The sequence below is a fragment of the Anomaloglossus baeobatrachus genome, chromosome 5, assembly GCF_048569485.1.
Source record: "Anomaloglossus baeobatrachus isolate aAnoBae1 chromosome 5, aAnoBae1.hap1, whole genome shotgun sequence".
NCBI classification, from domain to species: Eukaryota; Metazoa; Chordata; class Amphibia; order Anura; family Aromobatidae; genus Anomaloglossus; species Anomaloglossus baeobatrachus.
The window spans coordinates 554,046,932-554,061,807 of record NC_134357.1 but is presented as its reverse complement, the minus strand read 5'-3'; the positions used below and the strand labels follow the sequence as shown (position 1 = coordinate 554,061,807).

The 14,876-nt window shown below is 46.4% G+C and overlaps 1 protein-coding gene across 1 annotated transcript in view; it reads left to right on the top strand.

Annotated features, from left to right (window-relative positions):
• LOC142312982 (uncharacterized) overlaps window positions 1-14,876 on the top strand; it is a 147,126-nt gene that overhangs the window by 89,639 nt on the left and 42,611 nt on the right. Inside the window, 2 exon segments of the mRNA XM_075351970.1 lie at window positions 14,259-14,336; window positions 14,418-14,541. Coding sequence (XP_075208085.1) covers window positions 14,259-14,336; window positions 14,418-14,541 — 202 coding nt within the window.

Below are 14,876 nucleotides of genomic sequence, written 5' to 3'. Positions count from 1 at the left end.
GATGTCTTTGAGGCAGTATCCCAGATCCGCTTCCACATACACAGGGGAATGGACTCACCAAGGAAATCTTCCCATTTCCTCATATATGTATGCTTTGGCTTGTCTTCTGGGCACGGAGCCATTAAAATACGATATATATCGGAGATGAGGCCTTTAGTAGAGGCCCCAGCTCTGCACAATCTCTCAAAAAGTGTAGGGATAGAGACTTCTAATGAGGTAAAAAGGGAATGCATCAGGTGTCTAACTTGTAAATACCGATATTGGGAATTGCCTGGGAGATTAAATTTAGCAGCTATGGTGGCGTATGGGAGAAGGACTCTGGAACGTGTGTCTACTATGTCAGCAAAGCAAAAGAGTTTCCTGTCAAACCACGTTTTAGTCGCTGTACCCTGCATACCGTCCGGCATTCTGGGATTAAAAAGAAAAGAAGTCAATGGAGAGTGTTCAGATTTAAGTGGAAACTTCTTGACACAACAGTCCCATATCCTCTTCGTGAAGGCTATAGGGCCCAGAGTATGTGGGTCAGGCTTATTAGATGAGGTGCCCCAAAGGTAAGAGTTAGGGTGTATTGGGGCGAGCCATAACTTCTCTATTTCCATCCATCTAGAGAAGGCACTGCGATTAGACCCTGCAGGGATGTGACGTCAGTGTGCTGCCCAATAGTACCTAGTAATATCAGGGACTCCCAGGCCTCCTCTCAGTTTACTGTCAAATAATGTTGTTTTCTTGATTCTATGTCTCTTATGGGCCCAAACAAATTGAAGTATACTAGACTGAATGTTGCGCAATTCTTTGTATGGTACACACACCGGAAGGGTCTCAAACAGGTAAAGGAGCTTTGGCAGAACAGACATTTTGACTGCAGAGATTCTTCCAAACAGAGACAATGGGAGCTTATTCCAATTGAGCAGGAGCCTTTTTATCTCAGTAAATAAACTAGGATAGTTCTGCTGGTATAAAAGCTTATACTTAGATGTTAATTGTATCCCAAGGTATGTCAAGGATATGTTTTTCCATTTATAGTTGTAGTTTCCCTGTAAGGAGGAGACCCGCACCTGTGGAATATTAAGAGGCAGAGCTTCCGTTTTGTTCTGATTGACCTTAAGGCCCCGTCACACTAAGCAACATCGCTAGCAACATCGCTGGTAACGAACAACTTTTGTGACGTTGCTAGCGATGTTGCTGTGTGTGACATCCAGCAACAACCTGGCCCCTGCTGTGAGGTCGTTGGTTGTTGCTGAATGTCCTGGGCCATTTTTTAGTTGTTGCTGTCCTGCTGTGAAGCACAGATCGCTGTGTGTGACAGCGAGACAGCAACAACTAATGTGCAGTGAGCAGGCTTCTGCTGAGGCTGGTAACTAATGTAAACATCGGGTAACCAAGAAGCCCTGTCCTTGGTTACCCGATATTTACCTTTGATACCAGACTCCTCCGCTCTCACTGTCAGTGCCGGCTCCTGCTCTGTGCACAGATAGCTGCAGCACACATCAGGCAATTAACCCGATGTGTGCTGTAACTAGGAGAGCAAGGAGCCAGCACTAAGCAGTGTGCGCTGCTCCCTGCTCTGTGCACATTTAGCTGCAGCACACATCGGGTTAATTAACCTGATGTGTGCTGTAACTAGGAGACTGGGGGCTGGTCACTGGTTGCTGGTGAGCTCACCAGCAACTCGTGTAGCCACGCTCCAGCGATCCCTGCCAGGTCAGGTTGCTGGTGGGATCGCTGGAGCGTCGCAGTGTGACAGCTCACCAGCAACCTCCTAGCAACTTACCAGCGATCCCTATCGTTGTTGGGATCGCTGGTAAGTTGCTTAGTGTGACTGGACCTTTATACCCTGACAACCTTCCAAATTGTAGTAACAAGGAATGCAAATTCGGGAGGGTGATATGTGGTTGGGACAAGATCAATAGGACATCATCCGCATATAGAGATAGCTTAAACTCCTTATCTCGTACCATTACTCCATGTATATTAGGGTCATTGCGAATAGCAGCAGCCAATGGTTCAATACACATGACAAAGAGAAGGGGGGACAAAGGGCATCCCTGACGAGTGCCGTTGTGTATTTGAAAGGGTTGAGATGTGGCATAAGGAAGCTTGACCGAAGCTGAGGGGCATGAATATAGACTTTTCAGGGCAGTAATAAATGGACCTGAAATTCCAAATTGATGCAATGTTTCGAACATGAATGGCCACCCCAGACGGTCAAACGCCTTCTCCGCATCCAAACTAAGAAGGAGTACTTCACTCTCTGTCTTATTAACAACCTCTACTAAGTCAATGATCTTCCTAGTATTGTCCCCTCCCTGTCTACATGGGACAAAACCCACCTGGTCTTTATGTATTAGGTGAGGAAGTAGAACTGAAAGGCGTAGAGCTAGTAGTTTAGTGAAGATTTTCAAATCAGCATTAAGGAGTGCTATGGGCCTATAGTTGGCACATTCCATAGCATCCTTCCCAGGTTTGGGTATAAGCGTAATATATGAATGTAACATACTTGTGGGTATAGAGGAGCCCGTGAGGAAGCTATTAAATAATTTAACTAAATAGGGGGTAAGTCGATCCGCAAATGCCTTGTAGTAGAAGTATGTCCGGCCGTCTGGACCCGGTGATTTTCCATTAGGAAGTAATTTAAGCACCTCTCCTACCTCTTCACACGTGATTTCTTTATTCAGTGTGTTTACAGCATTCTTAGTAAGGGTAGGCAGCTTACACTGCTCAAGAAAGGAGTGGATTAGCTCCCTCTGTTTTCCTTGGTCTGTAGGAAGGGTGCTGGGCAAAGAATACAATCTTGACAAATAATCCTGAAAAATCTTTGCAACTTTAGTGGGGTCATATAACGTATTCCCTCCCGAATCTCTCAAGGCATAAACGGATGAGTTCCCCCTCTCCTCCCTAAGTTGGCGGGCTAAAAGAGAGTGAGATTTATTTCCTTTGTCATAGTATTTATGCCTGCTATAGAGTAGTAATTTTCTGTTATATTGACCTCTAGGTCCTTCAGTTGGGCACGAGTCTTTACTATACCTCTAAGGGTACGTATTGATGGGTTAAGGGTCATCCTATTTTCTAAGTCTCTGAGACTTTTAAGGAGCTGATCTCTCTGATATAGTCTATCTTTTTTGATGCGGGAGCTTAAAGCTATGCATTGCCCTCTAAAGACGGCCTTATGGGCTTCCCAGATAGTAGAAAAATTGGGCACTGACCCCTCATTGTTCTCAAAGTATTCCATCAATCCTGCTTCCAGTTTGTCTCTGTAGGAAGTTCTCTTGAGGAGGGACTCATTGAGCCTCCAGTGGCAGACTCTTGTACGTTGGGTTGTCTGATCTAGGGTGAGAGTCATTGGCGCGTGGTCTGACAACGTTATTGCACCAATATCCACTCTGCCCGTCAATCTAAGGGCCTGAATGTTGCCAAAGAAGAAATCAATCCTGGTGTGTGTACCATGAGGGGGAGAGTAGAAGGTAAAGGTTTTTTCTGAGGGATGTTTAACTCGCCACAAATCAAATAAGGCAAACCTGCGGATCAGTCTTCGAAAGGCAGCTGTCAATTTACGTTGAGACGGGCTCGACAATTGATTGTTAATGGTCAACCTGTCTGAAGAGTCAGAGAAAATAGTGTTAAAATCTCCACCCACTATCCACACTGAAGGGGGAAGGCGTGTTAATTTGAGGAATACCCGGTTCAAAAAAAGGATCTGGGAGGTGTTAGGGGCGTAAATGTTACACAAAAGGATTGGAACTTCCTTATATGTCCCTTGTAGGATAAGGTATCTACCCTGTGGGTCTGCCAGGGAGGTAGTAACTTGAATGGGACAGGTCCTTGATATCAAGATCGCCACACCGGCTTTTTTCCTTTCCTGAGAGGCTAAAAAAATCGTAGGGTAAAGGTGTTTGGCGAAATTGCAGTTCCCGTTGAGATTCAAGTGTGTTTCCTGCAAGAAAACCACATCAGCTCGCTGGGTCCGCATCTCACCTAATGCCATTCGCCTCTTAATGTTTGAGTTTAAACCCTTAACATTTAGTGTTAAAATTTTAACCATATTTTAAGTTATAGTGGTATAAAGCAAAATTAGCATTACATACAAAGGCTAACCGGGTATTGCCCATCTCAAACTTGCCTGACGGCCCATGATGGATGGCTCTCAATGGGGTACAAAAGATTCCCTCACCACAATCAGGGTAAACACATAAGGAATGGTAAAAGACAATGACAAAGCACATAACATATAAAGCATAACATTTACATGTCATGTTACCGGTGAGGAGTGAAGCCGCAGGCAAAAGCCTTCACCTCCGCTTCCGTCCTCCCCGGTCAGGGTCAAAGAAGAAAAAATTGGCATAATTTAAAACTTTACCAATATCTAAACCCTAACCTCCTATACCAACTCTTCCGTAGGAGGAACCAGGGTAACTCTAACCCTTAAAGGGAGTTTGTAGCTATGGACACACTGCTATCACAGTCAGTGTCTAAAGCTAGATTCTAAACATCTAAGAGAGGGGAGCATTCGGTTCTCACCGCCCTAGTAGCAAACCAATGCAAATGATATGAGGAATCGTAACCAGATATATCAATATCAGAAAAGAAAAAAGAAAGTGAACAACTAGTTATGAAAGAAAAGACCAACCAAAGTCCTTATAATAAATCAGGGAGGGCATGAAGCCACCCCCCAAGGGGGGGACTACAGCCTGAAACCAGAGACTCAAACTCAAGGCTCCTGTTCCTAGAAGAAAGAAAAAATAAAATTGTCGTCTCAGGTCGGAGCCGGTCGTGCCTTAGGCCGTGATGAGGGAGAACCCCCCTTAGAGTCCACTTGTTGCCAGATCGGACGGGGTGGATTGGATGGCATCTCTAATTCCCAGTCTACCAGGGAGGGCGAAGGGATTCCCAGGTCAGTGCAGAAGGCTGGGAGGTCCTGAGTAGAGCGTAGCACAGCCGTACGACCATCTTTTGAGGCTATGAGGGCAAATGGGAATCCCCAGCGGTATCGGATGCCCTTATCTTTTAGGGATGCAAGTAGTGGCTGCAGATGTCTCCTTTTCTGTAAGGTGATCCAAGATAGATCAGGGAATAATTGGATCCGAGTACCTTTATATTCAATTCCCTCCGAAGTGCGGGCTTTGGCCATGATAGACTCTTTTAGTTGGAAGTCATGGACACAGCAAATAATGTCACGAGAGTAATTTTGAGGCCCCCTGGGGCGTAATGCTCTATGTGCTCTGTCCAATTTTATCCTTTGAGTTGTAGGGCGCTCCAGTACAGTGTTGAATATGGTTTCAAGTATGGCATGGACGTCTTCATTACCTGTAGCCTCAGGGACGCCTCTCACTCGGATATTATTACGGCGCCCTCTGTTGTCTAGGTCCTCCAGATGTTTGTTAGTTTCACTCAGAGCCCGAGCATAAGAGGTCACGTTCTTTTGTAATTTGATGATGTACTGTCTAGTGTTATCGTGATCCCTTTCCACCGAGTCCACTCTATCTGCTAGTAGCCCAACATCTTGGCGGATTGAGTTAATCTCTGACTTACAGGTTTCTTTTACTTCCGAGATCAGGGATCTGAAGTCTTCCTTGGTAGGAAGGAGATCCAGGTACTTTTTTAATTTTCTGTGGTCAAAATGGTGTTCCATGTCTCCCGGCTCAGATTCTGATGGGGAGTCGCGTGACCCTCCTCCGTCTTCCTGTTGAGACACCAAAGCAGACAGCGAAGGCGTAGAGTCTAGGTCCATATCCACGGAACCCGACCGCGTAGTTTTATTTTTCGCTTGATTGCTTTTATGGGTTGATTGTTGTCGTGACTTTGGTGGCATAGGGTCACTCACAGCACAGTCTCTTTTAGTAAGAAACTTGTCTAGAGGGGTCACAAACGACTGCCCCCCTTTCAATCTATATGACCAGCTTGGACCTCTTCTCCTCCTCACCCCAGCCAGATCGTCACCTGGTCTGTACAATATATTATGTCGCCTTTCAATATTGTTTAAAGATGCAAGACCGTTAAAGTTATAGTTGTTCACTTATGTCCTCTATCTGGGCGGTAAGACAAGCCCCCCTCTACTCAGACATTATACAGGGGTGTACATCTCTTTCATGGCTCCGTTCCAAGAAAATCTCTTTGCAGCAAGCTATTATTCCAATGTCCACAAGATGGCAGCAGAGTACAGTGCAGAAAGTGAGGGATTTTTCTATATAGAGAAAAGGCGGGCTCTGAAAAGACAATTCTGCAGCACTGCCCTGAATTTTCTTCCTTCTCCCTTCTTTACTTATATCATGGAAGAGGGAACCGTAGCACCCCTCTCCCTGTACTGCCACAGGATCAGACTTGAGTCAGGGGTTAACTCTTCAGATGTTATAAGAGCACTGGATGTTATCAGATCTCAGGGCTTACTTTCTTCTCTGGAGGTCTTAGCTTTCCCTCTTCCCCCTCCCCTCCAGGGAAACCAGCCTCAGACTCCTCCACACCTGTGTGTCACCCCTGTGCTTCTTATCAGAGCAATGCGACTCGTGTTGCGGGGGTGAGGGTTAATTTACAGCCCTAGTGGGTAATGGTGCTCTAGTGCGTAGCACTGGCTTTAGAGCCAGGGGGTGTATGCGTCCTAGGACCAGCCAGTTACCCGGCTGGTTGTCGCCCCTATGCACGGGGGATTTCCACTCACCAGCCTCCTCTCTCTTGCCGTTCGCCTGTCACTTCACTGCCTGCCTCCAGCCGGCTCTCTCTCAGGCCCGACAGTCACCAGGCGGCTCCCCCTCCCTGTGTCCGGCTCGTGCTCCACTCCAGCGTCTCTCCCTCCACCAGGCTCCTGGTCTCAGCGTCTGCAGCGTGGTCCCAGGCCTCCCTTGAGAATGATGTCTGCTGGGATTCAGGTAGGGTCCTGTCCCACAATACTCGTCTCCTGGGGTCCGCTGGCTCTCAGGGACGGTATATGGAGGCTTCAGATGGATCTAAGTCGGGCAGGGGCTCAGATGTCTCAGAGCTCTGTCAGATACATCCTCCTGCATCGGCGGCCATTTTGGACTCCATAGATGTTTTTTTTATAGCAAAAGCAGATTAGAAAAATAACGACAATGCTTCAAACATGATAAGTACAATTAAATTGATGAATGAGAGTAATGAACAACATTTTCTAGAAGAAAATTTAAGATTCAGTATGTTTGAGATGGAAGGTCACAGTGCTGTTCATGTAACTGAGGAACAAACAGATATTACAACAGAACAGCAAAATGATACTTTAGAATTAGATGATCTTGTTGAAGCTGCTTCAAAACACTTTCATATTCATCACATGTGCTGTGTTGTGCACACGCTGCAGCTGGCAATAAGAGATAGTCTGCAAGAGGGACATGCTGGAAGTCTGAATGGAAAAGTGAGGAAATTGGTTATTGCCGCCAGAACCCCTAAAATTGATTCCATCTTGAAGAGATGTGCTGGGAAAGAGGCAATTGTTGATCAAGCCACTCGGTGGGGCAGCACTTATTTAATGATTGAGCGATTGTCTGAACTAAAACGGTTTCTTATAGATATGGTGAACCCTCAGGTAACCCTAAATGAAGGTCAATGAACACAGGTGGCTGAATTGAAAGAATTGCTTAATCACCCATTTACCGTGACTAAAAAATTACAAGCTGAGGATTTAACTCCTGGCATTTTTTGATAAGGGCGTGGAAGAACTTGCTATTTTGCCTGTCCCAAAGAGGAGGTTTAATCGCAGATGGCATTTCTGCTTCAATGAAATGGAGAGAGACACACAGCTATTGGAAAATAATTTTTTTCTGGCAGCTGTTTATGTGGACCCAAGTCATCGTATACTGCTTGATGATCAACAGCTTACGAAAAGAAAAGAAGCTTTGACTGAGGTGGCAGTTAGGATGAGTGGCCAACAGGACTGCCAGGCGCAAGAGGACTTGGGTCCTGACAGTGCTACTGCTGCCATATCTTCATCCTCATCAGATGAGGAGTTTAACTTTCACAAGTATTTGGATGACATGGAGGAGGCAAAGCGTTGAAGGTAAAAGATTTCACTCTGTCTCCTATAGCAAGCAGATTGACCAGATTTCAGCAACATTTTTCACTTGTTCTCAAAGGAATAGAAAAATTCAACCGTTCATCAAAACTGACTGTGCATGAGGCAATTCCTTTATACCCGTAAATTGTTAGAGATGTTGCCCATGTGGTTACGGCTTTGCCTCCAACCCAAGTTACTTGTAGAGAGGTTGTTCTCTAGCCTTAAAATTATTAGGTCAGATTTGAGGTCATCTATGAAGGAGGATCTGATGGAGGTAAGTCTATTTCTTAGAACAAATTCATAGAACGCACAAATGTTATTTACTATGTTGTTGTTGAAAAATGTTTTTTTTCCACTTAATTTATTACATAGTGTTTTTATATATATATATATATATATATATATATATATATATATATATATATATATATATATATATAAAAAAATTGTTTAAAAGAACAGAGAGTCCTCAGTGGTTGATACCTTTTAATGGCTAACTGAAAAGATGGTAATAATTGCAAGCTTTCGAGACTACTCAGGTCTCTTCATCAGGCATGGTATAACACAAAATCTGAAGAGTCACGTATTTATACACAACAGGACAGAAAAAAAAAAAAAAAAAAAAAGAACAAGTTATATGACTTGTTCTTTTTTTTTTTTTTTTTTTTTACTGCACTATTCTAAGTCCTGTTGTGTATAAATACGTGACTCTTCAGATTTTGTGTTATACCATGCCTGATGAAGAGACCTGAGTAGTCTCGAAAGCTTGCAATTATTACCATCTTTTCAGTTAGCCATTAAAAGGTATCAACCACTGAGGACTCTCTGTTCTTTTAAACAATTTTTTTTATCTCTACTGGCTAACACGGTACAAAGATATATTTTACTTGTATATATATATACACACACACGTATATATATATATATATATATATATATATATTTATACATATATACATACATATATATATATATATATATATATATATATATATATATATATATATATATATGTAATCTATATTACATAGTATATTACATATTTACAATTAATTACAGGTTTTTGTGTTTTTTTGTGTTCTAAACTTGTATTCCATTAAATATATTTTATGTGCTATCTAAATATCTTGATTATTGTTTCATAAAAATGATTAAATGTCTGATGTTCACATTGTACTACAATACATTGTTCACTTTTGTCTGGTTTTTCTATTTCTGCTGCATTTTTTTTGCCTTTTCTCCATTATTTAATGTGTTTTTGGTTCAGATGTGAATCTGCGTTTTTTAGTGTTTTTATTGTACAGAGAAGCTTTTTCCTGCATTTTTTTAAGCTCCACATAGAAACCTCCAGAGAAAAAAACCCAAAACTGCAGAATTCAGCGGCGTCTTTTCATGGAATCACATCCACTTTACTTGGACAATTACACACAGCAGAATAAATGTGCAAAAAAGCAGCAGGAAAAAAAGCAGCATTTACACTACATGTGAACACGGACTTATTGTCCAAGCAAAGTGGATGAAACGTCATGAAATTTCCGCCCCTTTTATGTCTAAAGACGCCGCTGAACTGTGCGGTTTTGGTGTTTTTTTTCTTTATAGGCTTCAGGATTCACATCAGCAACAAACGTATCAAATAAGGTGACAATGCATAAAAAATACCGCAGACACGCAATAATGAGAGAAGATTGCTATTGCGCTCGTGGTGCGGACACCTGCAGAAAAAATGCAGCATTTACACTATGTGTGAACACGGCCTCAACAATACATTTTTATTACTTTTTTTATGGGTTTAATAAAGAAAAATAATAAATTGCGCCATTTTTTCCCGCCATTTACCGATCCCCATCAATAATCTGATCGCTGTGTTGTTCGGGTCGTTACAATTACAGGGACCCCAAATATGCCCATGTTATTTGCTGATTTGTGATGTTTATTATTTTATAAAAAAAAGTAATAAAATTACATTATTCTATTTTTTGAATACTTTTAGTCATTTTATTACAAGTAAAAAAAACCCCTCTTTTCCTCTCCCTGTAGAATACAGGACATAGAGACACTGCTGTGTACAATGGAGCTGTGTCCTGTGTAATCAGAGGCTGCATTGTAGGTTTATTCATATAAAATCCTCCCTCTGACATCATCAATCCTAGAGGCTCAACAGCTAGAGCAGCTAGGAAAGCCATGAGGCTGCTGGACACATGTTTTGAAAGTTGCTGGTTTGAATCCAAGGTGGTGGAAAAAAAATTGTATTTTTTCCTCATTTCTTTATAGTAGTTTTATGGGAACAAATGAATCTGACTCTTTCCTTCACCTACAAAGAGATGCAGTTTATATCTATGTATCTATCTATTATTTATCTATCATTTATCTATCATGTATGTATCTATTATCTATATACCCCTCCCTCCCTCTTTGTATCCGTCCATCCATCTTTGCAGCTGAATAATCTGCTACTGGTTTCTCTGCAATACAGAGGTCAAGATTACCAAATCTTCCTATGCTTCCAATACAGGCAGTGGCTCAGTGGTAGAGCTGCTACCTATGTACAATGAGCTCATGGGGGTTCAAGCCAATGAGAATTTAATTTATTCACTGCACTGAGTGGAGGAGCTGGGACATCAGCTATGAGCCACAGGACAGACCTCAAAAATTGGGGCAGTCCTGCAGAATCTGGGACAGTTGGGAGCTATGGGCTCCGCTCTGTACACGTCATACACACACGGCTCCGCTCCATACACCTCGTACACACACGGCTCTGCTCCATACACCTCGTACACACACGGCTCCTCTCCGTACACCTCGTACACACACGGCTCTGCTCCATACACCTCGTACACACACGGCTCCGCTCCGTACACCTCGTACACACACGGCTCCGCTCCATACACCTCGTACACACACGGCTCCGCTCCATACACCTCGTACACACACGGCTCTGCTCCATACACCTCGTACACACACGGCTCTGCTCCATACACCTCGTACACAAACGGCTCTGCTCCATACACCTCGCACACACACACGGCTCCGCTCCATACACCTCGTACACACACGGCTCTGCTCCATACACCTCGCACACACACACGGCTCTGCTCCATACACCTCGTACACACACGGCTCTGCTCCATACACCTCGTACACAAACGGCTCTGCTCCATACACCTCGCACACACACACGGCTCCGCTCCATACACCTCGTACACACACGGCTCTGCTCCATACACCTCGCACACACACACGGCTCCGCTCCATACACCTCGTACACACACGGCTCCTCTCCGTACACCTCGTACACACACGGCTCCGCTCCGTACACCTCATACACACACGGCTCTACTCCATTCACCTCGTATACACACGGCTCCGCTCCGTACACCTCGTACACAGACGGCTCTGCTCCGTACACCTCATACACACACGGCTCTCCTCCATTCACCTCGTATACACACGGCTCCGCTCCGTACACCTCGTACACAGACGGCTCCGCTCCGTACACCTCGTACACACGCGGCTCCGCTCCGTACACCTCGTACACACGCGGCTCCGCTCCGTACACCTCGTACACACGCGGCTCCGCTCCGTACACCTCGTACACACGCGGCTCCGCTCCGTACACCTCGTACACACGCGGCTCCGCTCCGTACACCTCGTACACACGCGGCTCCGCTCCGTACACCTCGTACACACGCGGCTCCACTCCGTACACCTCGTACACACGCGGCTCCTCTCCGTACACCTCGTACACACGCGGCTCCGCTCCGTACACCTCGTACACACGCGGCTCCGCTCCGTACACCTCGTACACACGCGGCTCCGCTCCGTACACCTCGTACACACGCGGCTCCGCTCCGTACACCTCGTACACACGCGGCTCCGCTCCGTACACCTCGTACACCTCGTACACACGCGGCCCCGCTCCGTACACCTCGTACACACGCGGCCCCGCTCCGTACACCTCGTACACACGCGGCCCCGCTCCGTACACCTCGTACACACGCGGCTCCGCTCCGTACACCTCGTACACACGCGGCTCCGCTCCGTACACCTCGTACACACGCGGCTCCGCTCCGTACACCTCGTACACACGCGGCTCCGCTCCGTACACCTCGTACACACGCGGCTCCGCTCCGTACACCTCGTACACACACGGCTCCGCTCCGTACACCTCGTACACACGCGGCTCCTCTCCGTACACCTCGTACACACGCGGCTCCGCTCCGTACACCTCGTACACACGCGGCTCCGCTCCGTACACCTCGTACACACGCGGCTCCGCTCCGTACACCTCGTACACACTCGGCTCCGCTACATCCACCTCGTACACACACGGCTCCGCTCCGTATACCTCGTACACACTCGGCTCCGCTCCGTACACCTCGTACACACGCGGCTCCGCTCCGTACACCTCGTACACACGCGGCTCCGCTCCGTACACCTCGTACACACGCGGCTCCGCTCCGTACACCTCGTACACACGCGGCTCCGCTCCGTACACCTCGTACACACTCGGCTCCGCTACATCCACCTCGTACACACACGGCTCCGCTCCGCACACCTCGTACACACACGGCTCCGCTCCGCACACCTCGTACACACTCGGCTCCGCTACATCCACACTGTAAACCCCTCCTGACCCCACACATAAACTTACCCTCATCCAGCACCATGACACCCAGCACAGCAGAGTCCTGCATACACTGAGGAGCTGATCATGTGACCCCTGACTCCTCCCCTCCATGTGACATCATCACAGGTCCTGGAAGCACAGAGCTTATTTGTTAGCAGGTTTTTGTTCCTTTTCCTCTGATAGATACAAACGCCCCAACTATGAGAGGCCGGAAATGAGGAAACCCGTCTGCCCTCGGTCCTCGGCCCCTTTCTGCCCTCGCTATGGGGAGATAAGGTATGCACACCAGTGACTATGTAAGGGGAATACATGAAATAGCAGAAACTGCTGTGTGAATACTGACTTGAAAAATCCAATAGCTATATGTAAGAGTGAAAATGTGAAAAATGGAACCTGCATTACTGCCATGAACATATGAATCAAGAGAAATTTAGCTACTGAATTGATCAATGCAGAAGAGCCCCAACACTACGCCAAAGTATTTCTCTACGTTGGGGTCCCTAGCTTGTGTGTGTCCTCTCATGCAGTTAAAAAACTTACCGTGTATGGGAAGCTGAGACCCAGGCTATATATACGTATGATATGGATTGCCAATAGGTGTGGTTGGGGAGGGTTCACAAACGAAAAACTACTAACAAATAAGGAATAACATTTGGAACTCCATTCTAAGTCTGAACTGGGTGCAAAAACCTAAAAAACATCCTTTCTGCCCTCGGTCCTCGGCCCTTTTCTGCCCTCGGTCCTCGGCCCCTTTCTGCCCTCGGTCCTCGGCCCCTTTCTGCCCTCGGTCCTCGGCCCCTTTCTGCCCTCCGTCCTCGGCCCCTTTCTGTCCTCGGCCCCTTTCTGCCCTCAGTCCTCGGCCCCTTTCTGCCCTCAGTCCTCGGCCCCTTTCTGCCCTCGGTCCTCGGCCCCTTTCTGCCCTCGGTCCTCGGCCCCTTTCTGCCCTCGGTCCTCGGCCCCTTTCTGCCCTCCGTCCTCGGCCCCTTTCTGCCCTCGGTCCCTTTCTGTCCTCGGTCCTCGGCCCCTTTCTGCCCTCAGTCCCTTTCTGCCCTCTCTCCTCGGCCCCTTTCTGCCCTCGGTCCCTTTCGGTCCTCGGCCCCTTTCTGCCCTCTCTCCTCGGCCCCTTTCTGCCCCCGCAGAGTATAATGTTCCCCCAGAATGTTTTCATTATATGTTTCCCCTTATTATCTCCAGTAATTGTATTATTACAGCGGATTCTTTATGATGTTACATTGTCATCTTCTCCCCATTCAGGTCCCTACAATATCGGATCCTCTCAGTGGAGATCTTCTATATAAGAGAATCCTCCTGATTGCCCCGTGAAGGATGGATATGGACAGGGACAAGATGGCGGAGAGGATATTACACCTCACCCTAGAGATCCTCTTCCGGCTTACTGGAGAGGTGAGAGATTCTGATGTCGTCACATTACATCATTCTTATCTATGGGAATAACAGATGGACAGAACTGGAGAGGTGAGGACTCTGGAAATGTCTGGAGTGAGATTTCTTACTGTGTCTCTCCATAACCAGGATTACACAGTAGTGAAGAAGACCTCTAGTGAGCGCTGTCAGGCCCCTGTGTCTGAGGGATGGGGAAGACCCCTGAGCCCAATCACGGGGCCTCCACCTCACCCCCCGATACATGAGGACATCAATGACCGGAAGATCCTAGAACTCACCTACAAGATGATTGAGCTGCTGACTGGAGAGGTGACACTGCTGGGAATGCTGGGACATTATACAGTAACGCTATGAAGGGATCGGGGGTGACGGTATCATTGTATGTGTCAGGTTCCTATAAGGTGTCAGGACGTCACCGTCTATTTCTCCATGGAGGAGTGGGAGTATTTAGAAGGACACAAAGATCTGTACAAGGACGTCATGATGGAGGTTCCCCAGCCCCTCACATCACCAGGTAATAGACAGGACTAAATACACACGGCCTATAATTATCTGTATGTAAAGAATGAATTCAGTCCCTGTATGTGTCTCCTCCAGGTCTATCCAGTAAGAGGACAACACCAGAGAGATGTCCCCGTCCTCTTCTCCCACAGGACTGTAAACAAGAAGATCCCAATGTTCCTCAGGATCATCAGGTAGATGGAGAGAAGGTGCCATGAAATCTCCCTATGATGTGTAGACGGCTGTGAAGGTCTTGTGCTCAGTCTTGTTTTATCCTCCAGTATTATATGTGTTATACTTGTGTAATGAGAGCGGTGGAGATGGCAGGATTAGGAGCGATAAGAGCTT